General features: G+C 44.3%; 1 protein-coding gene across 1 annotated transcript; it reads left to right on the top strand.

The window, feature by feature from the left end:
- Positions 1–858: 858 nt before the first annotated feature.
- On the top strand, positions 859–8737 carry LOC106842604 (putative DBH-like monooxygenase protein 2). The gene is made up of 13 exons (XM_014859213.3): positions 859–1146; positions 2062–2208; positions 2697–2858; positions 3105–3188; positions 4010–4177; positions 4367–4469; positions 4644–4810; positions 5138–5229; positions 5516–5612; positions 5750–5809; positions 6871–7001; positions 7553–7667; positions 7981–8737. The coding sequence occupies exons 1-13, from the start codon at positions 859–861 to the stop codon at positions 8221–8223; spliced, it is 1857 nt and encodes a 618-aa protein (XP_014714699.3). The 3' UTR covers positions 8224–8737.
- The last annotated feature ends 6801 nt before the right edge of the window (positions 8738–15538 follow it).

Below are 15538 nucleotides of genomic sequence, written 5' to 3'. Positions count from 1 at the left end.
ACTTCTCTGAAAGGCCATTCGTGGGAAGAAGGGTAAAGCACAAAACATCCCAAAGGTAAATTCATGTTTATTTCCCATTTTCTCCTTCTTCTCCCCGCCCCCGCCTCCTCCGCCTCCTTGCTCCTCCCCAGGAACGTGCAGAAGCTCAAAGCCACCCCAGATATGCCCATCTGGAAAGGTGATTATGGCTCCTTCCCCTCTACATGTCCTCCCAGGGATTAGCAGCAGAGACTCCTCCAGGAGATGGCAATCATAGCCTTCCCCTCACCCCCTCCCAACAACTTTTCTCCCTCCTTCTACACTTGAAAGGTAGGTTCACATACAGTCTCACCCACCCTCTGCTAGTGCCTCAGTTCTATATGTAGACAAAATAGAAAATATCCATAAAATCTGGGGTGGGAGACAGGTGCCAAAGGGCAGAGTGCTCAGTAAGAACATCCAAGGATACAGGGATTGAGGAGCAGAAAGGGAGACAGGGTAGGGGAAGAAAAAGAGAGAGAGAGAGAGAGAAATGGAGGGAAGAAGAGGCAGTAGAAACTCAACCTCCTTGATTTTGCAGGGTGCACATTGGCAGGACACTGGGGATTGAGGTGGAAGAGTCTGAATGGTTTACTCATGAAAATTTCATGCCAAGTTCCTGCTCCAGGGCAAGAGCAATCTGCTCTGTACTGACTCTGGACACCTCACACCTCCAGAGTTATGTAAGTGGCACCACTCTGAACCCAGAGGATAATCAGATCAGAAGAGCCCCAGTCTGTCCCTCCCCCATGGCACAGTGCCTGGCACAGATAGAGGCACATATAAGTCCAAGCTCTTGAGTGTTCATCTGCAGGAAAGATGCTCCAGACTCCAGGAGCCATGGCCTGTGCCCTTCTCTTCAGGCTTCTCCTACTTATGGCCCTGGCAGCCCCCTCCCAAGGCAATGGCCCTGGCCCCACATCTCGCCTGCGTTATTCCAGGTTTCTGGATCCTTCCAATGTCATTTTCCTGCGCTGGGACTTTGACCTTGAGGCTGAGATCATCACTTTTGAGCTACAGGTCCGGACAGCTGGCTGGGTAGGCTTGTGTGTCACAAATCGCTATACCAACGTGGGAAGTGATCTGGTTGTTGGAGGAGTCTTGCCTGATGGCAACATCTATTTTTCGGTAAGTCTGAGGGTGACTCCCTTCTGAGCATGAGGGTCTCTTGCTGGGTTGAGAATGGCTCTGAGTTCAGGAAGGATCCACATTTTCCATACATATCAAGGCACAGGTACAGAATATCATCTGACTGCTGATCTCTTTCTACAGAAATGATCCACTGGAGAGTTGCAATCTATGTCTTCCAGACTGCATGTCCCTAAGGTGCTAAGAGAATGGAGCTGTTGGACTGAGAGAACGAGTCCTGCACCACATACTTGCTAATAGCTCACTAGATGCAAGTCACTAGGGGACAGTCAAAGCTTTTTGGGACACAGTCCTCATCCTCAATTTCCTTTAAATTCAACCAGATGGACCACAACACAAAATAGTCTAACAACAACAGCAGCAATTACAATAATAATAGCTTGAGATTGTCATACACTTTTGATTAACCAGGCATTGTTCCAAATTCTTTCCATATTAAACTTCACAGCATCTTTATGAAGTAGATGATTACCCCATTTTACAGATGAAGAAGCAGCTCACTTGTCTCCAAATCTCATCCATTCTGAACTGCATTTATATAGAGAAGGGTCAATGTGAAGAGCCACATGAGAGAATGAATAGCATAGACAGTTCAGAGAATAAGTGAACATTCACAGGTTAGGGATACAGGGATATTAGGATTTATGGAGATTAGATTTGAAATGAGAAAAGTCAAGCAAGGTCAGGAGGTGAAACTCCATCAGACACTGTCCATCCCTTTTCCCCATGAATTCACCCTTGATGCAATGGTCTGTCCTAGGAGCAAACTACATCATAAACACCTGGATTCTGCTAATTTTGTACCTTGGGGGAGCTAAAGGGACCTCAACTGCTTCAAAGTTGTGACCACTTGGGGCTCATGGTTATAACTTCTTGACCTTTCCTGGACCCCAGGATCAGCACCTGGTAGATGAAGACACCCTGGCGGAAGATGGGAGCCAGGATGCTGAGCTACAGGGGCTAACGGAAGATGCTGTGTATACCACCATGCGCTTCTCCAGGCCTTTCCGCTCTTGCGACCCTCATGACCAAGACATTACGGTAAAATAGGGAAGGAAGAAGGGCATTAAAACACAAGCAGCTTCTCCTTCTGGAGAGGTGTAGTCACTCCCAATCTGGAATGTCACTGCTTCTCAGGCAACCAGCCACAGTTCCGAAGGCTTTTCCCTCTCTGAGCCATCATAGTACTGCCCTAATCGTGCCCCTCTTGAAATCCACAAGTCCTCTACAGGGTAATTCCCACTGATGGGACAACCTTGCCAGATTTCACTGAACCTTTGTTGAGTGTCATTTACCCCTTGTGGACACAGGCATAGAGAGGAAATGTGAGGGAATGTGGCTTGCTGAACATTTCCAGCAAGTTAGCCTCCGAGGCAGAACTACAACTCAACTAGTTCTGACCTCCAATCTGAAGCTCTTTCCATTCCACTGCGTAGACGTGAGCAGGTAGTTTATGTTGGTCCTTGGGTATGGGTGTGTGCCAAGTGCTGCTCATAGGCAGCAGCACCCAATGCCCGTGACACCCCCAGAGTGACACTATGAGGGTGCTGGCCACCTACGGCCTGGATGACACTCTGAAGCTGGACCGGGAGCGTACTTTTGTCAAGTCCATCTTCCTGCTACAAATATTCCACCCTGATGATCTTGATGTCCCTGAAGACAGCATCATCCATGACTTGGAGATCACTGACGTAAGATCCCTCTGCCCCACCCAGCCACCTCCAGCCCGCTTCCCGCCTTCTCACTCAGTCCAGACCCTCCTCTTGTACCCAATATTCAGTAGGTTCCTTGAATTGAGGTTACTCTGACTTCCCTCAGTCCTATGAGAACTGCCAAACCTGCCCTAAAGTGAACACCCTTCCCTGGCCTGTCCCTTCACCTGCTTTTCTGGGCGTCTCAGTCCTACCCCAGCTCAGCTGCCGTGTGTCCCTCTCCAGTTCCTCATTCCAGAGGATGACACCACCTATGCCTGCACCTTCCTCCCTCTCCCCATCGTTAGCAAGAAACATCATATCTACAAGGTACAGTGAACCAGACAGTGGGGCATTGTCAAAGCAGTTGAACAGAGCAGTGGGCACAGTTGACTCTGAAGGGATGGGCTCATAAAATTGCTGAGAGGAAGCAGGAGGGAAGCAGCTGGGAGAAAACAAGAGAACCAGGCCACGCTTGGCGGAGGTGGTAGTCTCATGATCTTCTGAGCCCAGAACTATAGCTCCTAGCACTGTTTTATTCAAGCCCCACAATGTAGCAGAGATTTTGATGAAGGTCATTAAAAAGTGTTTGCAAAGAATAAAGTATAAGCCCCACCCTGGTCTCAGAATTCTCTTTTAGCCCAGGAGGGGGTGCAGGCTGGGGAACATGGCCAAGGGCTGTCAGGTTATGAAGTCTGAGTGGAGGGAACTCAAACTGGTCACCTGATTTCACATTTGAGTGATTTCAATTTTGATCAAATAAACAAAAGTATGATCTTATAATTAGTGGCAAATGTGTGGGAACCATTTTTTTCTTTAGAGAGAGAATCCAACAAGGCAAAATTACCTGCTCAGATACAATGAACTGGTAAGATTATTAAGGGGAACTCAGAAGTCCTGGGATATTCCCAGCTAGATTTAGTATGCTGTGCTCTCAGGGAAGGGGTTTAAGAGGTTGGGGCCTGACAAAGGAGTCAGATAGGGTGGGGGAAAATGATAGGTTGGGGAAGAAAAACAGACAGGAAATGGAAAAGAAAGAGAAAGAGAGATGAGTGGGGAATGGGTGTAGTTTTATTTGAGGAAAAGGAATGGAAGGAATAGGACCTGACATAGAAGATCTTGATGGTTTTCCATCCTCTCTCCCCACCCAGTTTGAGCCCAAGTTGGTCCACCACAATGAGACGATGGTGCATCACATCCTGGTGTACGCCTGTGGCAATGCCAGCACGCTCCCCACGGGCATCAGCGACTGCTATGGGGCTGACCCTGCCTTCTCCCTCTGCTCCCAGGTCATCGTGGGCTGGGCTGTCGGGGGCACAGTGAGTCCTGGGATGAGAGAAATAGATGGCTAGGGGGGTGCATGTTGTCAGGCAACTTGGATCATGGACTGATGGAAGACAGAAAGACAGGGAAGGTCTGGGCTGAGGACAAGAAAACAAGGGCAGGCCCTGGGTCCCTGCACCTCAGTCCCAGCCCTTCTTGCTGCCAAAGCTCCCTCCATCCAACAGAGTTACCAGTTTCCAGATGATGTCGGCATCTCTCTTGGGACACCTTTGGACCCCCAATGGATCCGACTGGAGATACATTACAGCAATTTTCACAACCTTCCTGGTGAGCATCTTGAGCATTTTTGGAAGAACAAGTGGCAAGGCTGGCTGATTACTTGGGTACTAGGAAGGTGTTGCGAGATGCGTGCTGCCTCCTTTTGCTCACTTTGCTGGGCCTCTTTCTCCCCACATTGTGACCTGCTCTCCTGCCTCCTGTGATTGTTTCTTCCTGCACCAGGTGTGTACGATTCCTCGGGGATTCGAATGTACTATACTGCCACGCTGCGCAAATACGACATGGGAGTCCTCCAGCTGGGCTTCTTCACCTTCCCCATCCACTTCATACCCCCCGGTGCTGAGTCTTTCATGTCCTATGGGCTGTGTAAGACAGAGAAGTTTGAAGAGGTGATGCTGGGAGGCACATCTTCCCTAAGTTCCTTGTTCCTCATCACAGATCTGGTCTGATCCACCAGCACACACAGCCTGAGACCCAGACTTGGAGAATGATTACAGCCTGGTGCTCAGAAAAATTACTCACCTGGATAATGCAAGGGAGGGAATGAGTCAAGGCTTTGACGACAAGGGGAGAGGGGCAGGGAGAAGGGCCAGTAAGAACCAAAGGGGTTCGAGTCAGTCATAAAAAGAAGGTGTCAGATATTAAGGGAGGAAAATCAAGGAGCAGGGCAAGATGAGATTTCTTAACAAACCAGTTGCATCTCCTCCCTGTCACAGATGAATGGGGCCCCCGTGCCTGACATACAGGTGTTTGGCTACCTGCTCCACACCCACTTGGCTGGCCGGGCTCTGCAGGCTGTGCAATATAGGTAAGGGCAGATGTGGATTTGCAGCTTTCCCTTCTGCATGTGGGAATAAATTTTAGGAATAGTTATTTATTCTGAACCATAAGGTTATGCTTGGTTGGGAGTAAGGAGGAGCTAGAATTATCCCCATCATAGAGATGACTAGAACAAGACTATGGAAGGAGGAGTTTTTTTTGTTTTGTGAGCAATCTGTGCCCACAGAATGACCCCACACACTGCTTCTTTGTTTATAGCTCCTCCCTACTTCATCCTCTTCTTATTCTTGTCTCCTCCCCTTCTCTCTCTCTAGAAATGGAACACAATTCCGAACAATCTGTAAAGATGACTCCTATGACTTCAATCTACAGGAGACTCGAGATTTACCTCATCTAGCAGAGATTAAGCCGGTGGGAGCCTGGGGGAGGCATGGCTGAGGTTGGGGGAAAGGCAGGAGCAGCGGTCATTACTATTAGCCAAGAGACTTCTCAGACTGTACCAGTCCCTCTGTGTCTTACTTTCAGCTTTCGTGTCTCATTCTGAATAGGGAGATGAGTTGTTGGTTGAGTGTCACTACCAGACGCTGGACCGCGACTCCTTGACTTTTGTAAGTACCTATCTCTCCACCATGGTCAGTGACAATAACCTTTGAATAGAGCCCCATCCCTGGCCTTGTCTCTGATTATTATAGCTGAAGCCATTTCCTTGGTATTACCCCTCACATGGGGCTTTTCATGCTCTCATACCTCCATTATTGTAAGATGGATACAAGTATTCCCACTTTCTCTGTCAGTGACCCACTAAGACCATGGAAAGATAATGTTTTGCAATGACTAAGAGCATGGACTCTGGGCCTCATTGCCTGGGGTGAATGTCAACAACCTTAGACAAGTTATTCAACCCCTTTGTGTCTCAGTTTCCTAATTCATGAAAGAATCAATAATACTATCTATCTCATAAGATTGTTGTGAGAGTTGATTAACACATGTAAAATATCTAGATCGTTGCCTGACTTGTAGTAAATACTCAATTAGAGTTAGCTATTGTTACTATGGTCACAAGGAACCCCACTCATTTTGTGTGTCAGGAATGGTTCAGCACTTGTAGGATTCAAAAAGGGTTGCACTCTATTGAGGAAGAAAATATAGCCACATGAATGATTATAATACAAAGTAGAAAGTGATATATACTACAAGAGAAGAATGGGGATACCAGTCTTGGAGAATTCACCAGGGAATACTATAAAGTCCTACTACAGTGACCTGAACATGCGACATATTTGAGTCAGTCTTGCCTTAGACATGTAGAGATAGGGAATTCCAGAGACATTCTAAAGGGAGTGGCTTTTTCAGGAAACTCAGTATCTTGTTTCTTCTCAAACCAGGGCAGTGGCAGTGGAAATGTAGAGGACAGGGCAGATATATGTGCTATTTCTTTGCTACTAATATCAATAATTATCCACCAATTAGAAATAGAGGAGGAGAAAGGAAGAACTGTGGTAAGGATTAGTAAGTAACCACCAGTGAGCTAAGTATAGGTTAAGGGAAAAGAAAGGTAGCATCATTGGTAGAAAAACCACCTAAACTATTTTCTGTCTGCCTTGTTCCCCTCTATCTTCATGTCTTTGTATCTTTGTCTCTCCATCCCTATTGCTCTCTTCTTCTCCAGGGGGGTCCCAGCACCGTTAATGAGATGTGTCTCGTCTTCCTCTTCTACTATCCCCGAAACAACATCTCCAGTTGCATGGGGTACCCTGACATCATCTACGTGGCCCATGAAATGGGAGAGGAGGTATCAGAGTGAGTCGTCCTGGAAGATAAGACTCTCACGTGTAACCTCTAGGAGTTAGATCACTTATGTACAAATTCTTTGTCTGCCTTTTTCTTGTGCACTACCTGATTCAGTTAAAGACTGTTTTCTTTCAAGTACTGACCCTTACTTATTTGGGGGTAAGTGTCCTCTCTCAGATTCTGATGAAAGCCCTGAAGCTACTTTCCAAGAAAAATGCACACCTGTGCAGACGCATTTCATTTCACATACAATTTCAGCGTATTTACAGGTTCCCTGAAGTCACTCCATCAACCTTCTTGGACTTCATGGCCCGCAGGTTAAGAACCACTTCTTTAAAGAGTCAGACGATTCTTATTCACTTTTTAAAATTCTCATCTCTGAGTTCTGGTGATATTTCTCCTTCTGCCAACCTCCTATTTGTCTCATTGACTTGTAAGACATTCCTATAGATTGTCCTGACATGGAAATGATGCTAACAAAAGTCAGGGTTTTTTGAACATGTTTTGTCAAAGCTTTAAGTTAACTCTAAATTATTCTCTGTTCCTCCCACCCCTGGCAGTCCCATGGAGGGCATGATGGCCATGAACAATGTTGAGTGGACCCCAGAGAACATTAAGAAGGCTGAGAAAGCCTGCAAGGAGGCCCAGCAGATGGTGATAATAAAGACCATTGATGTGAGTGTCCCAGGAGACACCACCCTGTCAGGGTTAGGGAGGCAGTGGTGCAGGATGGTGTTGGGCAAAGACAGGAAAAGAGAAGAATGATGGGAGTGAATGACAATTGCAGGAACAGTAAGTCTGGAAAGGAGCGGCTGAGGAAGCAGAAAGATGGGCCAATGGGCTGATGCTTCTCTAGGTTGTGGGAGTGACTGGAGTCTCCCGATTAGCCTGGGAGGCTACAAGGACTGGGGTACCCAAGCAACATCTGAGGAGAGGAAAGGAGGTGAAGATGCTTCCACCTTCACCCATTGTCTTCCTTCTCCTGCAGGAGATAGTGGAAAACACAACAGGCTGGATTTCAGAAATCATCCCTACTCCACGGGGGCCCTGCCTGGAGTCCTCGGGAGGCAAAGTGGAGCCCCAGGACAAAATCCCTGCAGGCTTCAGGGCTGCACCAATGGCCCTCTCAGGTTCTGAGACTGCTACCCCAAGGCACCTCCCCCTGGCTGCCCTATTCTTTGGGCAGGGGGCCCTGTCTTGGCTCCTTGCCACCCTGCAGGTTGGAGTCTGATGCTATCTCCTCAGGTCACATACCCAGGCCCTTCCTTCTCTTCTCAGGCCTCCCTTATCTTCAGACACAGAAACTCCCCTCTGCTTTGGTTCCCAAAAAGTCCTCCATCATACCCCTTCCCATGACCCAGGCCACAACACTGCGGGTCTGGGCATTATGCATGTTCCATAAAGGCTCTTCTATGATGAGCTATGCAAGTCATCCTTTAAAGCTTTAGAAGCACTATTGGGACCATATGTTTTCTGACAAAATCTGGATTCAAGGCTGGATGTGAGGCAATGGATCATTCTCTGAGAAGTCTGATGCTCAAGCTCACTTAAGGATGCTACATCGGGAGGAAGGGGCTTGAATGCAGAGGGTAAGCCTTGCAAACCATCCTTGGCCCATGCTGTCCTTGGAGGGTGCTTCTTTTCTCTTCTGACATTTTTGCTCAACCTTCCCGGTGAGGCAGAGGAAGGAAGCCCACATGTGTGATTTGTGATAAAGGGAGGGGCTCTGTTTATAAGGGACAAAGTTCGAGACATCAAATTAAATAGCTCAACTTGCTTCATGTTGCCATCTCTTTCCTTTGGCTCAGGAGAAGCAGCTGGGAGGTCTCTTGAATGGCCCAGTATAAGGCATCCAGAGGGTATTTGAGAACCTGACTGCCCCAAATGCAACATCTAATACAGTCCTTGCTTTCCTCACTGGTGCCTCCACTGTTGGCTGATCTTTGTTTATCTCACCGACTGTCACACTCTCAACACTCAGGTCACCACGTGTTGAGAGCATAACTCACCAGGCAGGCTTAACTGGGTTCTGAGAACAAGTCAGAGGCAAGGTAGAGAGAGAGAGGCCTTAGCCCTGGAGCCCCAAGCATGTCAAGGAGATCCACACGGACAGAGCAAGGATCACGTGCAAGTGGCCTGTGGAGTCAGGCTGCAGTTTGCAACCACAGTTGCCAGAAAATGCCAGTGCTGGTGGCTGCTCTGAGAGCTTCTGGGAGCATTTCTGTCTTCTAAGCTTGAGAAGCTCTGCACTACTCAGTCCTTTGAGGTGTAAAGTCATGATGCTGGTCTATGAATTGCCTTGCTCATTGTTCATATCCTCAGGTAGGGACGTTTACCCTGGCTATCCCAAGATATTTAGAGGGATATTAATCCCCTGGAAACTAGGGATTTGGCCTCAGCAAACTCCTTGCCACTGCTTGAGGGGGCGATTAGTCTAACATCATAGCCCTGTTCCTGGCAGAGCAACAGCCCTCATCTGGGATTGGTGAGGTGTGTGGGAGGTAACGAGCCTATTATCTTTACTGTCATTCTCCCTGGAGAATTCTAAATGCTCCATTCTGAGATTCTACGGAATCCTCGGTGTTCATTTTCAGCTCCTACAGTCTCAGTGCTAGATCTTTTCAGTGCTTGGGGTCACTTCCGGGCCTTATGATGTGTGAGCAGAGGGATTTGCTGTCCTTAAATCAAGGTTCATGATTGCAAAAACAACTAGGCTCATCTGAAGCCAGAGGATTGACTGTGTTCACTGTTGAGTGTCTCTGTTGTCACCAATCAAAGGAAGTGGAGGCTTCCCTTTTAGGTAATAATCTTAAAACATGGTTGATGCTATTTGGCAGCTACTTGAAGTACACAAATTACTTTCTGTTACATGAGGAAACAAAGATAAAGACGAGATCTAGATGGACACTTAAAACAAGCAGAACAGATCAGTTCTCTCGTTGACCAATTAATGAACAAGTCTGACATTTCTATTCCAATCTGTATTACTCAAAGTCCCTCCAAGCAAATTCTTTCAACCCCAATCTTTCAGGTTAAAAACAAAACATACTTTCTGGCTGGTTTCAGACACGAACCATGGGTTTGTGCTGCTGCCTTAGTCTGAGCTTGGGCTGAGCTCCAGCCTGCTAGGCAACCACCCTTAGGTTCTGCAGCCAAAATCTTCCAATGGCTCCCTTTGCCCAGCTCGTGGCCCAGAGTGGTTCCTAGGCACTGCTACTCTCTCCTTTGTCCCCCTCCAATTTCTTGTTCTCATTTAGTCTTCCTTCTTTCATTTTATTTTCTCTCCATCTCCTGACCTCAGCATTTAGTGATCATGCACATATTCACCAAGCACCATCTGCATGCTTGACATTAGGTCAGAATAGGAGCTACAAAAAGGAACAGGAAATGAGACAAGCTCCCCACCTGCCCTTGTGGAGCTGTGGTCAAGCTTCCACAAGCCTCTCGGTAGCCATTTCCTCCTTGGGCTCACACTATCCACCTCTGAGCCTTTCCCAGTGCTATCCGTCATTTCCTCCCAACTGCCTTGAGAGAGAAACCATATTTATATCAACTTATAGAGAAGGACATGTGTCTATTGGACAGAGAACTCAGAACAACACTGCCTGGGAAATGTTTTAGAACATTCCTGCATGGGGTAGGAGCCTTAATTAGATGACCTCAAGGTTTTTTCCAGTGTATGTGCTTTATGACTACAGTTTCCTGATGGCCTAATGAACACTGAAGAGGAAGGTGCTCAGAGTGGAAGTGGAAACGGATGACCACAACTTCCTCCTAGAATATTTTGTCACTTGGGCCTCTCTGTCATCCCTCATCCCTTAGGGGTGTTTAAGGTCAGGTCAGCTCTGAGTGACCCTGAGACTGTAACTCCTTTTCCACTTCACCTCCTCTACCCAAGACTCCATACTAAATGTAGAGGGTAAATAAAAGATCTATTCCCTTATTAGTTTATTCTGTGGTTCTGTGATGACAAGAAGAACCACAGGCTAATGTTTACAATGAATCTGGTCTCTCCTGCAGAATAAGAGTATTTTGGTACAATTCCAAATTTATAGAAAAGTTGCAGGAATTCCAACACGTCCTTTACCTAGCTTTATCCCATTTCTCTCCTAGTTTGCCCCATTTCTCTCTCTCTCTCCTCATTTCCCTTCCCTTCTCTTCTCTTTCTCTTCTTTCTCCTTCTTCTCCCCTCTTGTTCCTCTTCTTTTTTCCTTCTTCCTTCTCTCTGCCTCTCTTTGTCTGCCTCTTACTCTCTCTCGTTCATGAAGCTGATAACTTAGTTTGTTATCACTATTTGCTAGAATTCTCATCAATGTCCAGATTCCTGCTACCGTGTAGTCAGCTGAGACTGAGCAGGAAGAGTCTCCAACTCTGCCACTCCACTAACACAATGGCTCTCGACCTTGACTGCACAGTAGAATCACCTAGGTGATGGGCGTAAAGTCCAGGCAATAGCAAATTATTAAACTTTCCAGATGTCTCCAGTGTGCATGCAAGATTGAGGACCACTGAACTAGAAGTTCAGTTGCTCTTGACTAGTCCATTTCCTGTACAGGGAGGAGTCACATTCTGACTTCACACATTTAAGCCATGGCACAGGCAGTGACCAATCAGAGTGGACACCAGTGAAAAGGAGTCCTGGAGGCCTCCTCATTTCCAGGAGTTAAAGTTTTAGTTGCTGGATTGAGAGGATATGTGGGGATCTCAGAGAAGGGGCACATTTTGGGGGCTCAAAGAAATGGCTATTTACCAAGTATTACTCAAAGAATACATAACAAATAAAGACGAGCCCTTATAATGCCAAGTAGTAAATATAGAAGGAATGTGAAGTTTGAAAATCACCATTTGACATATTCATAGTGATAATTGATTCAGGCAAGAATCATCAATGGTTGACAAAACAAATAGGAAAGGAATCAAATAGCTCATACCCTCAAAGCATCTCCTCACAATTTATCTATTAATTACTCTGAGAAAAAATAGTAACTTTACTGTGGAGAAATCTGGCAGACACCATCTCAAACAAAGTTAACATCACTAATAATGGAAAAATAGACATCATGTGGCTCCTGATATAGTGTACCAAGAAAGACACGGCATCAGTTCTGTGTTATTTCAGCCAAAAGTTTATAGCCTCAATGAAATATTAGAGGAAATATTACAGAAATCCAAAATTAGGGATATTCTACAAATAGCTGGCTTGTAATCTTAAAAATGTCACAATCATGAAAGAAAAAGAGGGACTGAGGTATAGTTCCAGAGTAGAGGAGACTAAAAAACAAACAAAAATACAAGTAAACAATTAAATGCAATGTGTGTTCCTGGGCCAAATTCTTTTTTGTTGCTATTGTTATTGTTTTTGTTTTGTGTTTTCTATAACGAACATTATCAGGATGATTGGTGAAATTTGACTTGTGTCTGTGCATTAGATATTAGATATTAGGTATTGCATAAACATTAATTTCCTGATTTGGCTGGTTATATTGTGGTTATACAGGAAATGTTCTTGTGTTTTAGGAAATACACACCAGAGCATATTGTGATATTGAGACATCTTGTTTACAAACTCTCAAATTATACGCGTGTGTGCGTGAGAGAGAGAGAGAGGAAAAGGAAAAAGAGAGAGAGAAGGTGAATAATTTATAATTTAGGGATAATATTTTGGAAATTTGGGTGAAAGGTATGCTGGAGTTCTTTATACTATTCCTGCAACTTTTCTCCAAGCTTATTTCAAAATAAAAATGTTAATTTTAAAAAAGAAACCAGCACAAGATCCACACAAAGTCAGTATGAAAAACGAAGGAAATATATTTTTTTAAAAGGTACACATAGAGTAAGTTGGACAAAAAATTTTAGAAAAATGTTAGTTTTTCCAAGCAAGAGTTTTTGACAATTCTGAGCAGAAAACTTTCAGTCTGCAAGCTACAGTATACCCTTGGCTTAATTTCAGCTATCAGGCATAACAAGTGAGTAATAACATGTATTTCTTAGAGCTGCAAATCACTAGAATTTTACAGATAATTATTTAAATAGCTACAAGAGAGCAACATTTAAATAAAAGTAAATAGGCATTTTTTAAAACTATATGTCATGAGAGGGATGTTTGAGAAAGAGAGAGATTTAATTTCAATGATTACTAGGAAAATAGCAGCCACCATCAAAAAGCTGAAAGGCATCAGAGAGATTTAAGATATAAAATTAAAGCTCATGAGTAGACCCCTGAGGAACCAAAATTGATCTCTGTACCAGGAAAAACATTTTAAAAATTGGATACTGCCCAACAATTCAATGGGCAACCTTTTGAGGAAGTATTTAATCAGACGCTGATGAGGATTGGAAAGAGTTTAGAGGAAACTGCTTTATGAGGTGCAAATTTTAAACTACATAGTCCTCAAAGTCTGTTCCAACTTGGGTGTGTTTTTATCCAGGCATATATTGGGAAATAAAATTGTGTTGCATCCATCACACAATCTGCCATCTATTTAAATAATTCAATAAAAGACTAAATTTTTCTCAAGCTGGAATTAGAAATATATATCTTCATAGAGGTCATGAGAATTGTTATAATCAAAGCATAAATTAAAACTTGCCAGGAAGAAAAATATAATCTCCAGGCTAATTTGAAAGTGGAATACTTTGTATTACTCTTGTAATTATCATATGATAATACTATAGCCTTGGGCGAAAGCAGTTTCCTAAAGATCTTTGAGCATCTTGTGCCCTGAGTCAGCCCCTGCCTAGGCTGAGACCAACTTTTCAGAGATTTTCCATCACCCTGTGCCATCAAAATACCTCCAGCCATGGGAGATTGCTGCTTGCTCCTCCCAGTCCAGTACCAACCCCATCTCACCTCACACGCCATTCACTATGGTGTGATTGTAAAATATGTATGGTTTATTTCAATAAATACTTCAACATGTATATATTATTTAGACAAAACCTAAGTGAATAGAAGTATAATCTTGTGCAGGTAAGTTAAAGAACAACCATCATCCTGTCCACACCTTATTGCAGAGGGTGGACAAAAGTCACCTTTGGGAGAATGTCGCAAAACTCAACATCTCACTGTTAGAGCAGGAGGTAAGCCAAAGCCTCTCCAAGCTGTAGTACGCACTTTTATTCAGTGAGTCACCATCAAATAACAGTGCTCTCTGCAGAACATGACAAAACACTGATATGTTTAATTTCAACATACAAATCAGAGAAAATTTTACTGGCAGAAAATATGGTGTTTACCATATAAAATAACATGCATGAACACACACCCACACATACACACACTGTCCATATGAACTCTATGGGCTATTGCAAAATTTTTCTTGTCTGTTATTGGTTCATACATTTTGTTCTCAGCTAGAGCTCTCTGGACGGCAACATATGAGTAGCGGCGATTATAAAAGCTTAAGAAACATTATAGAAAGGTAACATAAAATTGAGATAATTATATCCATTAAATTTTTTGTAAAGTGAGGAAAGATGGGCATTATTTAATTTAGCAATGAAACATTTTGTTCTCACTCAAAAAAATAAAATAAACCTTCTCCCTTAGAAGCACAGTTTGAGATACTAGACACGCTGGAGACCCCTGGAGAAAGTTTTCTTTCAAACTTGTTTGAAAAAGAGACTCAGCGTAGCCCTTTTATAAAGCACCAGCACTAAGAAGAAACTGCTTTACTATCAGGAAGCCCAAGGAGCAGAAGAAAGAAAAAGTTTAAACAGACATAAGAACTCTCAGGGAATCATGTAATAATAATAATAATAAACCTTTTTATAACATTTAGCAGATTGAAAACGCACTTCGATGTACAATTGCAGTTCTGATGGTTACTACCCCTTATAGATGAGGAAACTGAGACAAGAAAAGGAAAGGAATGTCCACCGGAAGCAGTAGTTCCTGAACCATCTGGTAGCAAGTTGTGCTCTTAGAGCTGGTCCCACGGAGTTCCCTGGACGCATTAGGGTCTGATGTAAGCACAGGACCCAGCTAAGCTCAAGACTCAGATGGAGCAAGCTGATGTTTGCTTTGACCTCTTCCCTCTCCAGGTTTTCTGAACCTGGTTCCAGGAACACATCTTGTGCATAGACTCTTGAGTTTAAATTCTCAAGTTTCTTCAAATGTCTCTAGTTAAGTTTTGCAGTTGTTGTTGTTCTTTTTTTCAAGAGTGCTTACCTTTTCAAAGTTCTGTACTTTCAATTATGGTTGGTTTATATATACAAAGGGATTGAATTTCAGTTACTGCAGAACTATGACTCTTTCAACAAATTCATCCTCAGTTTTCCAAATCCTAAGTGCTTTAAGCAAAGCCTTTGGCCAACTAATCTGCCCTGGTGTGGTGGGCTGGCAGCAGGATCCCATGTGCCTTGGGAGACAGGACACTTAGTCCCATATCAGGATTAGTGATGCCAACAAAACAGGTGCACTGGGGCTCCCCCAGTAAAGCTACAAGTGAAGCAATCTATGACCAAGTCCACTGACACAGTTTACAATTAAGAGTTTTGTTTTATTTTGAGTTGGAAGATCAAGTTAAGAGACTTATATACTCTGA

Source organism: Equus asinus, chromosome 1 (assembly GCF_041296235.1).
Source record: "Equus asinus isolate D_3611 breed Donkey chromosome 1, EquAss-T2T_v2, whole genome shotgun sequence".
Classification (NCBI taxonomy): Eukaryota; Metazoa; Chordata; class Mammalia; order Perissodactyla; family Equidae; genus Equus; species Equus asinus.
The sequence above is the reverse complement of the archived record's forward strand: the minus strand, read 5'-3'. Positions and strand labels throughout refer to the sequence as shown.

Bases quoted from the DNA above. Each gene is read 5' to 3' on its own strand.
- LOC106842604 (XM_014859213.3), top strand. From the start codon at position 859: ATGGCCTGTGCCCTTCTCTTCAGGCTTCTCCTACTTATGGCCCTGGCA. The intron at 4,178-4,366 runs GTGAGTCCTGGG...TCCATCCAACAG, and splicing joins GCTGGGCTGTCGGGGGCACA to AGTTACCAGTTTCCAGATGA. The intron at 5,230-5,515 runs GTAAGGGCAGAT...CTCTCTCTCTAG, and splicing joins CTGCAGGCTGTGCAATATAG to AAATGGAACACAATTCCGAA.